Source organism: Saccopteryx leptura, chromosome 5 (assembly GCF_036850995.1).
Source record: "Saccopteryx leptura isolate mSacLep1 chromosome 5, mSacLep1_pri_phased_curated, whole genome shotgun sequence".
NCBI lineage: Eukaryota > Metazoa > Chordata > Mammalia > Chiroptera > Emballonuridae > Saccopteryx > Saccopteryx leptura.
The window spans coordinates 54034530-54046577 of record NC_089507.1 but is presented as its reverse complement, the minus strand read 5'-3'; the positions used below and the strand labels follow the sequence as shown (position 1 = coordinate 54046577).

Sequence of the window (12048 nt, the reverse complement as noted above, 5' to 3'; positions counted from 1 at the left end):
GCCCACCAGGGGGCGATGCTCTGGCCCTCCGGGGCGTCGCTCTGTTGTGACCAGAGCCACTCTAGCACCTGGGGCAGAGGCCAAGGAGCCATCCCCAGCGCCTGCGCCATCTTTGCTCCAATGGAGCCTCGGCTGTGGGAGGGGAAGAGAGAGACAAAGAGGAAGGAGAGGGGGAGGGGTGGAGAAGCAGATGGGCACTTCTCCTGTGTGCCCTGGCCGGGAATTGAACCTGGGACTTCTGCACGCCAGGCCGATGCTCTACCACTGAGCCAACCGGCCAGGGCATGTTTTATATTTTTAACATTATTTTTTTTATTAAAGATTTGTCTGCGAGCCAGATGCAGCCATCAAAAGAGCCACATCTGGCTTGTGAGCCATAGGTTCCAGACCCCTGGTATAGGGAATATACCAATAATATTGTAATAGCTGTGTGTGATGTAGGGTTGGTACTAGACTTACTGGGGGGGATCACCTTCTCAGTTATATAAATGTGAATAAATGAATGACCTACCATGGCTCTAGGGAGATGGGACAAACATTTTCTTATATCACCTTTACACTGCATATAAGTCAACATACCTGCTATAATGTTGTCCAGAAGTGTGATAGGCATACAGAATATGCCAACAAGTAAATCACTTATTGCCAAGTTCAAGATGAAGAGATTAGTGACTGTGTGCATATGTTTGTTCCTCATGACAATAAAACAGACCACTGTATTTCCTACCATGCATAGGAAGAAGATCAGAAAGTAGGAAATAATGAAGATCGCTGCCACTGGAGCATGATGAAGGTAGTAGTTCACATAGGTAATATTGGTATCTGAGTACAGATAATGCTTTGTGTCATTGACACTCAAAATAGGATGCCAGTGTTCTGAAGAGTTGGAGTCCCATTTCTCACTCATGGTGGAACTGAACAAAAGAGAGGCAGAAAAGAAAAAGCATAATTAGAAGCCAGTGGAACATCGATTCTGTGCCTGAGTTTAAGAGAGACTTTTTTATAATGCCATATATAAATATAATTTGATGGGTCTTCTATAATAATCCATGATTTACATGCAACTGAGCTATAAATAAGGCATTCAAAGTATTCAGATTTTAACCAAGAGTATTTGAAAATTCCACTTTGCACCATAAATAACACTTACTATTATATTTTATTTCCTTAATACACTATATTTCCCTCTTTTTAAAAATTTTTTTAATATTTTATTTATTGATTTTTAGAGGGGGGGGAGAGAGAGAGAGAAAAGGGGGAGGAGCAGGAAGCATCAACTCCGATATGTGCCTTGACCAGGCAAGCCCAAGGTTTCGAACCAGCAACCTCAGTGTTCCAGGTCGATGCTTTATCTCACTGCGCCAACACAAGTCAGGCAATATATTTCCCTCTTTTATCACACCGTCCATCTATTTGCTGAGTTCCAAGGGAAACTTTGGAAGGGAGACCTTTCAAAACTCTCCTTCCTCATGCCTTCAGACACCACAGTTTGCCCAAACCAACTTATTCTTTTAAGCTTAACTTACATGCTTAACTTACATGTCTCTAAGTTTTTTGATAATTTTAAAAAAAGAAAGTGTCTACATACTCAAAGCCCCCATTGAAATAACTTCTTTTTGTATTTTCCTTATTCAGCTTTGACTCAATTAATTAAATATTGTTTTTATATACTTATGTGTGCAAACATGACCACCATACTTCTTTTTTTATTAGCTGAGAGGCAGGGAGGCAGACAGACTCCTGCATATGCCCTGACTGGGATCCACCCAGCAAGCCACCTACTAGGTGATGTCTGCCCATCTGGGGCCACTGCTCTGTTGCTCAGGCAACAGAGCTATTTTAGTGCCTGAGGGGAAGCCATGGAGCCATCCTCAGTGCCTGGGGCTAACTTGCTCAAACCATTTGAGTCATGCCTGCAGGAGGAGATGAGAGAGAAAGAGAGAGAGAGAGAGAGAGAGAGAGAAGGGAGAGGGGGAGGGATGGAGAAGTAGATGATAGCTTCTCCTGTGTGCCCTGACAGAGAATCAAACCCAGGACATACACACGCCAGGCCGACACTCTACTGCTGAGCCATCTGGCCAGGGCTACCACAATACTCTGAATTTCTTGATAGGTCTAAACTACTTGTTTCACTGAACATAAGTCCATTCACATAATATATATTCAATAAATATTTTTTATTTCGATTCTATGTACCTCAATGTAAACATTTCAATCTACCTTGTGTGTCAAAGGCCCCCCAACACTCCCAGGCTTGGAGGTTTACTAAAAGGATACAGCATATAGTGCATTCAAAGCTAAATACTTAGGATAAGGTTACAAAGTAAAACCAGTATGTAAAATGGCACATGGTGTAATATCTACAGGAAACCAGGCATACCCTTCCAAGAGTCCTCTCTTAGTGGAGTCACACAGGACATGCTGCATTCCTCCAGCCGAGTTGGACAACTTATCTGAAGTGTTATCTACCAAAGAACCTGATTGGAGACTCAGTGCCCAAGGGTTTTGGAAAGTGGTCATGTGGGCATCTTCTTCCTGGTACATGTCAAAATTCCCAACTCCCAGCTGGCAAGTAAGTGTGCATTGTGAAATAAGTTATTTGTACTAATAGCTCAGGTTTAATGAGCCACTTATCATTTAAAGAAACTTTGTAACAGTACAGAGGACTGTTTATGATTTACTTTCCAGTCTCTAACCCAGAGCCAACCTGGCAAGCAGGCCTTTCTAAAGATAGCAACTTCAGGTCCATTTGTTAACTCTTTCTGAATACCTTGAAAATCGGTTGGGCAAAAGGTTCTATGTGCCCCTAAATGAAAATAAATTTGACAGTGGAATTACACAAATGAGCACACTTATTCTTTCTTTTAGAGTAGTTTCACAGACTTAGAATTGGTGAGAATGAATTCAAATGGGTCTCTGCTGGCAGATAATCAGACCTCAGTTTGCAGAAGATTAAGGTACTTACTTACTGATCTCATTATCAACTGCACTTATCAGCCTTGATTTATCAAGTACATATTTAAATCTTAGTGGAGCATGGTTATTCCTATAAATATGACATAAGAATTAAGATATGTATCATTTACTTCTTTTTGTATCTTTTGTAGGGGAAGAGTAAACAATATAACATTATAAAATAAATTGAAGTCTTTGATTGATATAAAACATGTTAAAATGGATTATATAGAGAAAGAAGTATGTTTCATTTTAGAAGCACTGCACATTTGATTAAATAGATTCATCAAATCATATAAAACAGTTCAAATACAAAGGTATAATTGACGACAGACAGTAACTGAGATGACGGAAGGACGTCAAAAGACCTTTAAAAAGACATGGTCATTATGAACATGCTTTATTCCCACTTCTCATTAGATGGCTCAAATTGGTGGTCACTGATATAACGGAAAGATTATTCTTTTTTTAAATATTAATTAAAATGTAATAAGAAAAATAATAACTTGAAAAATGTGCGGGTACTGAAGTATTAACTGAGGTCAGAGAGTGAATTGGTTGAAGGTGTTAAAGCAGCTGGCTAATAATTAATTTTTCCTCTGGTTATCAGGAGAATGCCCGGAGGGAGAGAAGACAGATGTTTTCTGATTCTCTAGAAAACATCATATAAGCTGGGAGATAAAATGGAGGTATTTCTTGGACTGAACACTCACTCTGCTGTGTTAGGTAAGATCACAAAGCTCACTTGGAGACGTCATCTATTACTCTGAGCCAGAGAATGAGCGTCTATGCAGGAAGAGTGTGTTTGGAGTCACCCTCAATGTTCCAAACCTTCTATGATTAAGTTTCTTTATTGCCTATATCTTTGAAGTTATTAGTAAGACATGTAAGTAAAGTAAGTAAAATCTGTGATTTAAAAATAATTTAAGTTTTAATTATATAATACAATATGCACGGAGAATTAAATAACCTTTCATATTTTGCTTCTAGAAATATGTGATTAATATTTTTGCTTATCTCCTACTAATCTTTTTACTTTATATGTTTACATACATGCTCTGGAGACCAAAAAAATATTATTTTCAAGAAGATAACACATTCTATGGGGTGAGAATTGTTTCACTTATAAAGTACTTTAAGGAGTTCTTTTCATAGGAGGAAACTGCTCTCATACTGCCTAACCCTCTAGCACACAATAACAATGAGTAGAATCACCTAAAATTAGTGAGTACTTCATTATCTTTAAATACTTTATTACTTTAAGTACCTTATTATCTATGGGTGTTTTAATATGTACCCTGCACTGGACATTTTTCTAATTATAAGTGTCAACCCATGTAATGTTCCCCGTATGAGGTAACTACTAATACTGTCCCAGTGTAATACATAAGGAAAGTAAGACAAGATGATGTTATGTAACCTGACCCAAGCTCCACAGTTAAAAACTGTAAGAACTGGAAAACATTTAGGGAGGATTTCCTAAGACTGGGAAGGTCAGCAACACAACTGGGGGATGGGCAACTTGAGAGGTAGAAACTGACCAGGATGAAGTTCCATGACATGGATATGGCCAAGGAACTTCTAAAATCTATCATGTCTAATATTTAATTTTAAAAAAATTTCTGTGTTACACCAAAAATTACTCTCTGCCTATAACCCCAAACTGTCAGCAAAAGTCTATTAAATATACTGCCCTTGTAGAAGATGCATTTCAAATAGCAAGAGAAATGTCCTAATGTTTGGGTGGGTGTAGGTCACAGAAAAAAAGAGCAACTTTAAAGAAAAATACAGGAACTGAAATGTATCATATCCAGAGAATTCTTGGAGATACTATGGTAGGGAAGACAAGTGGGTGCTGCATTTTCCAAAACATGGAATGGAGATAATTTTATTTGTATACACAGCCACATTAAATAAACATGATTGGCAGAATGCAATGTAAAAGCAACTATATTTGACCTTTTATTAATTGAGGCTGATTTCTCTTTTGTCCCTGGGTTAAATTTGGAAGAAGTCTTACTACTTTTCTAATCAGTTTCTTATAATAAAAAAAGTATAGCAATTAATATGTCTAGTCTAGTCCAGAACAATAAACAACATATTAAATCTTCACTAACAATGCCTCTTTGGCTTCTTTTTGCTGATTTGCTTATGCTCTTTGATATCTCCACCCTCATCTGTCTATCTCAGTTCCCATCCTTGCCAGAGTTTTGGGAGGACTAAGTTAGGGAGGTAGAAAGGGGCAGGGGAGTTCTACTTTTCTTTCCAGGTGTTTTTTGGACTGGGCAGAGTTTTGAACAGATGCTTACATTTTGTGGGCACTTTCCTGGGCTTTTCAGAGACGTTAAACTATTACTGTGCATCTGTGATCTACACTTCTCTTCAAGTGAGGAAATTCATCGCTGGCTGCTGCTGGTTCTTTCTCCAGCCTCAAGAAATCCTACTGTTCAAATTGCTCTAGAGTATCAGAGTTAACCCTCAGTCAGGCAGGTCAGTCACCCTGGCCCACAGTTCACACTTGTGCATCCTTTTTTTTTCTTCTTTTTGTATTTTTCTGAAGTTGGAAATGGGGAGGCAGTCAGACAGACTCCGGCATGCGCCTGACTGGGATCCACCCGGCACGCCCACCAGGGGGCGATGCTTTGCCCATCTGGGGCACCGCTCTGTTGCAACCAGAGCCACTCTAGCGCCTGAGGCAGAGGCCACAGAGCCATCCTCATCACCCAGGAAAACTTTGCTCCAATGGAGCCTTGGCTGCGGGAGGGAAAGAGACAGATAAGAGAGAAAGGAGAGGGGGAAAGGTGGAGAAGCAGATGGGTGCTTCTCCTGTGTGCCCTGGCTGGGAATCAAACCAGGGACTCCCGCACACCAGGCCGACGCTCCACCACTGAGCCAACCGGCCAGGGCCATGCATCTTTTATACAAAAAGACTCTAGGAGTGTAAGTTGGTTAATACCACCAACTCTGTCCACTCCACTATTAGAGAGACAAACTTTAAATGTCTTGAGTGTGAGTCAGACTCTCTGCATCCTTCTGTTAGTCACCTACCCTTTTTCTTAATTCAGTGAGAGGAGGGGAGGCAGAGACAGACTCCTGCATGCACCCTGATGGTGATCCACCCAACACACCCACTAAGGGGAATTCTCTGCCCATCTGGAGCATTGCTCCATTGCTCAACAACCAAGCTCTTCTTAGCATTTGAGGCAGAGGTCACAGAGCCATCCTCAGCACCTGGGGCCAACTTGCTCCAATTGAGCCATGTCTGCAGGAGAGGAAGACAGAAAAAAGAGAGAGAAGTGAGAAAGGGAAGGGTGAAGAAACAGGTGGGTGTTTCTCTTGTGGGCTTTGACCAGGAATTGAACCTGGGAGATTTATATGCTGGGCCGACATTCTGTGAATGAGCCAGCCAGCCAGGGCCTGCTAGTTCCTTTTCTAAGCATAAATTGAGGAACAAATACTTCTATCTTGCAAGTGAGTGACTCAGCACACAGCTAGAAAGTTCTCTTTCAATCCTCCTCTAATCTCTAATTCTGGGCCTTTTTATCTCCTCAGCTGCTGGTAAATGTTCCTGAATACCCTCATTTACAAGGCAGCATAGTGGTCTGAATAACTGTTTTGCAATTTTTACTGAAACTAAAACCAGAATAGTTCCAATTTAACATTCTGATACATAATTATCAGGACAAGCCCCAAAGGCCTGAGGATCTGTGAATATCCTAGCTAGTGACATCTGTTTTACTCAAAAGTTTCAAAATTAGAATTGCATTTTTTTAAAAAAACTTTGTATTCTCTTGTCACTTAAGAATAGGCTGTATTTGTTCGTACCAAGAAATACTCTTTCCAAGAATGATTTGTAATTGGTAACTATTGATCTATTACAAAATCTATGACAACTAATTTAAACTATCACCTGGCATTGGACAAATTAGAACATTTTCAACCTTACTGGTATCAACGTAATATTTTGAATTTTATCTTTGATTCCATTTATTTATATTTTCTAGAATATTCCTAGGATGAAAATAATAATTCAAAAGTTATGATCATTTTCTTGCTCTTGATAGATGTGATTATTTACTAGAAAGTACATCTTAATTTACATTTATTCCAGTGGGGCCAAAAAGTGCTATTTCCTCTGTGTGAGAGAAAGACTCCCGCATGCACTCATGCGGAGCGCATGAGCAAGCCCACTAGCGGGCAATGCTCTGCCCATCTGGGCATTGCTCCGTTACAACTGGAGCCATTCTAGCACCTGAGGTAGAGGCCATGGAGGCATCCTCAGCACCCAGGCCAATTTTGCTCCAATGGAGCCTTGGCTGCAGGACAGGAAAGAAGAGAGAGAGAGAGAGAGAAAGGAGAGCGGGGAGGGCTGGAGAAGCAGATGGGTGCTTCTCCTATGTGTCCTGGCCAGGAATTGAACCCGTGACTTCCACATGCCAGGCCTACACTCTTCCACTGTGCCAACCAGCCAGGGCCTGTTTCTTCTGTCTTGCCAGGACTAGGAACTAAAATCTCACCATTTCTTTCTTTAATCATTTTATGGTGAATGGAATAAATTCAGCAGTACTAAGATGCATGTGATTATTATGATATGCTTTCCTGCCTGGAAAAAATTTATATATATATTTGTATGATACATGAAGAAAACAGTTTAGAGTGTAGTGATAAGAAGAAAATTGAAGAACTGTACAAGTTAACTGTTCTTTTTTTAAGTTGCCTGCACAAATTGACTTTAATACTCATTTGGCAACAGGACTAGAGATAATACATTATGACAATTAGTACTGGAAGGCATTTCTGAGCTTCCTGCATCTAGACAGAGTAATAAGAGAAGGTTTTGCTAAATGAATGTGACAAGAAGTGACAAATGTCTCTCCCAAAGCATGCTCTTAAAAAGATTTTTGTGAGATTTCATGCTTTCTCTCTCTTACATCCATCTGTGCAGGCAAGAATTGGGAATTAGCTGAAACACATGATGAAAGAAGCCCAGATCCTTGGGTCATGGTGTGAAGAGGAGTCACCCAGTGCCATTGCCAGACCGAGCTCAGATGTGGAGGAATGAGAAATAAAATCCTATTGCGGTAAGCCACTGAGATTTGAGGATTTACTTGTTAACACTGTATACCCTACCCTGCCTGAACTTATAAAGCACCTGTTATTTGTTTAGCATTTTATCTCTTTTCATATATTTAGCTTTTTGACAAATGAATCCTACATTCTTACATGCCATTCATCATATAACATGGTGTCTTACATATTATTTGTTTAAATTAATTCAAGAGAATTCACAAAACATCATGTACTTTTAATGATTGTTTAAAAAAAAAAGAATATTCACCTATTTAATACACATTCATTGAGTTTCTATATGTTAATTAACACATCACCTTATTTGTCATCAGGAAACTTACAGTCTAAAAAGCAAGATGCGTATGTAAATAAATTTATGCAACCTAAGCCCTAGAGATAAATTCAAGGTGTGGATAATGGAAGAAATGTCAGCTTTATCTGAAAATTCAGAATCTGCTTTCAAGAAGACAAGTAGTTTAAACCTAGACTTAAAGATATATTGCAATTCATTAAATGACATCATAGACCAAAGAGCAAAAGAATTAAAAAAAAATTGCTCTTTTGAGGATGGTATATTTTCACAATCCTCTAAAGCTAAGGTCCATAACATACCTCTCTTTTCCAGACCTAAGCTTTATCACCTTATGACCAGGTATAGATTATAGATCTTATTTTTCTTCTAGATGTCACAGTGTGGTTTAAATATTAAGTGTCAAAGAACAATTTCAGTTCAAGCACCCAGTAGCAGGATGAAAAAAAGAAAGCTTCCTACAGTTAAAATGACTACAGTTATGCCTTTAGTATAAAGTCTATGTTTTAAGTTCATGATTTACGATGAGAATAAGAATATTAACTGAGGGTAACAGAATCACTACAGAAGTGAAAGGAGCCATTGGAAAGGAAGAGAGAGGAAACTATACAAACACTGATCTATTTATAAAGGCACAGAAAGGTGGGAAATGTTCATGTGGAAGCCATCAACTTCACATAGAGAGTAAAGCATTATACCTATAAAAATAATACTTAATGATTCAAGTCCTGACACTGAATTATTAGTTAAATTTAAATATAAGATTGCTTTATTTAAGAAGAAAGATTTATAAACTAAATTTGATAAATGTTATAAAAAAGTAATCCTTTTATAAAATATTAATGCTGTTTAGGGAAATTTTCAATTGTCTGAAAAACTGACATGAGATTATCTAATCTTCTAGGATACCGGATAAAAGAAAGGATATGTTACTACTCTTAACGGTATTATTTTATGTTCTAAGTTTTTTATATAAAGCTTAAAATTTTAGCCTGACCTGTGGTGGCGCAGTGGATAAAAGCGTCGATCTGGAAATGCTGAGATCGCCGGTTCGAAACCCTGGGCTTGCCTGGTCAAGGCACATAGGGGAGTTGATGCTTCCAGATCCTCCCCCCTTCTCTCTCTCTCTCTCTGTCTGTCTCTCCCTCTCTGTCTCTCTCTCTCTCCTCTCTAAAAAAAAAAAAAAAAAAAAAAATGTTATCAATGTGACTTATTATGGCAAAAATCCGTTTGCATTATATAAAAATATATTTATTCAATACAGAAATGTATAAGTGAGTGAACACAAATCTATAATGTGCCTGGCCAGGCAGTGGTGCAGTGGATAGAGTATCGGACTGGGACGCAGAGGACTCAGATTCAAAACCCTAACATCACCAGCTTGAGTGTAGGCTCATCTGCCTTGAGCGCGGGCTCGCCAGCTTAAGTGCAGAGTCACTGGCTTGAGCATGGAACTATTAACACAACCCCATGGTCACTGGCTTGAGGCCTAAAGGTCCCTGACTTGAAACCCAAGGTTGCTGGCTTGAGCCCAGGGTCACTGGTTTGAGCAAGGGGTCACTGGCTCTACTGTAGCCCCCCAGTCAAGGCACATATGAGAAAGCAGTCAATGAACAATTAAGGAGACTAAGGAGCTGCAATAAAGAATTGATGCTTCTCATCATTCTCCTTTTCTGTCTGTCTGTCCCTATCTGTCCCTCTCTCTGTCTCTATCACACATACAAAAAAGAAAAAGAAAAAAAAAACCCAAATCTATAATGTGTATAAAACTGATGTTAAATTAGTTCACTTTGTTATACCCAATCCACTTTTTGCCTGGTACAACTACCTTGTTCCTGGCCCTGTTCTGCCTAAAAAAGTCGCTGGCCTTGGCTAGCTCTTTGGAACACCTTTGTGTCAGATCAGATGTTGCTATGATTCAGGAATTGTTGAAGAAAGCCAATAAGATCTTTTGAAGGTACTCAGTGGAATTTTGTTTTTCTAATGGGGGTGGAATGATGAAAGGGGCATCTGGTTCCTTCCTGTCCCAGATTCTGGCTCTCATTAAATTCTCTATTCCTTCTACCTTCTCAGCCTCTCCCTTTTCATTTTTACAAGTACTGTGATGTTAGACTGTAGGGTTGGAGATGATGTCAGAGAATTGCAGCAGAGCCAGGAATGGAAACAACCTTAATTGAACTTCAGATATTGTTTTGCTTAGAATCTCTCAGCCCTGCTTACCATGAAGAGATGTTTTCCTCGGGGTGAGATTCATTTTCTTGAGCCTCAGCTGGCAGGAACTGCTCTTAGACGCCCATTCAATCCCTTCGATTTTCTCTTTCCCACCAGTTCTGACCACCCACTTCCAGAAAGCAAACGAATCACCTTTCATCCTGAGCCTAGGGAGAATTCTCAGGTTCTTAGTAATTTGTTATTCAGAAATTTAGCTATTTTTTTCTGAATATTCTTCTAGATCCTCTAAAGGGGGCTTGTCACAACTGAAAAAACATAATGTAAACAAGAGAATCATTGACTAATACTTACATTCTGCCTACCCAAAAAAACCAGCTAAATTTCAAGTTTTAGTATAACTTTTTCTACATTGTATTTTTAGTTCAGTCTGTTGGTACCTCCAATAATGTTTGTAAGTGGATATTGTATTATCTGTCTTTTTAAGGCACATAGCAAGGGTTATGAATAATTTCTTTTGTATTTTTTTAATTTCCTTCCCAGTGCATTAACAACAGTAGCAAACAACAAAGCTTTTAGCAAAGCAATTCACAGAATCTCTGGTGAGTCTTAAAACATATATCTAGCAAGCTGCTGTGTGGACCATAACTCAGATTTTCCAATGCTCAAGAGGTGAGTGTTAAAAATTGAACTTACCTTCAGGGCACAATCTCCACTTCTAAATACGTTCATCCCTGAAATAGTTCATATAAAATAGCATTTCAACTCCAGAAGGTATTTATGATGAACCTAACATTATTTTAGTACTGAAAAATTTTTAAGTATTGTTTTATTTTTTCTCTATTTTTTTCTAAGAATATTTATAAGGAAATTATGGATTTTTAAATATATTTACTAATTTCTTATAATATCAATGTCAAATTTATTTGATTTAGGTATCTAAAAGAGTTATTTATGGTGGAGATATAAAGTATAACATAGGGAATATAGGCAATAATAAATATTGTAATAACAATATATGGTGTCAGGTGGGTATTAGATTTATCAAGGGAATCACTTCATACACTTGAAACTAATGTAATATTGGCTGTCAACTGTAATTGAAAAATGAACATAAAATAACATTAAAAATAAAAGATATATTTTTGTGTTCCCACAAGATGCACAACTATCTCTTAGGCCCTGTGCCATTTTATACTGTTTATATTCAGCTCAGTATCTACTAACAGTCATTTCATTATTTATTCTGCATTAGCAATAAACTGTTGTGTTTGTTTTTTTTTTCTTTTTTTTCATTTTTCTGAAGCTGGAAACAGGGAGAGACAGACAGACTCCCGCATGCGCCCGACCGGGATCCACCCGGCACGCCCACCAGGGGCGACGCTCTGCCCACCAGGGGGCGATGCTCTGCCCATCCTGGGCGTCGCCATGCTGCGACCAGAGCCACTCTAGCGCCTGAGGCAGAGGCCACAGAGCCATCCCCAGCGCCCGGGCCATCCCTGCTCCAATGGAGCCCCGGCTGTGGGAGGGGAAGAGAGAGACAG

General features: G+C 39.0%; 1 protein-coding gene across 1 annotated transcript in view; it reads right to left on the bottom strand.

Annotated features, from left to right (window-relative positions):
* NPFFR2 (neuropeptide FF receptor 2) overlaps window positions 1-12048 on the bottom strand; it is a 46875-nt gene that overhangs the window by 18022 nt on the left and 16805 nt on the right. Inside the window, exon 2 of the mRNA XM_066385438.1 lies at window positions 580-914. Coding sequence (XP_066241535.1) covers window positions 580-907 — 328 coding nt within the window. The 5' untranslated portion in view covers window positions 908-914. The remainder of the gene's footprint in view (window positions 1-579; window positions 915-12048) is intronic.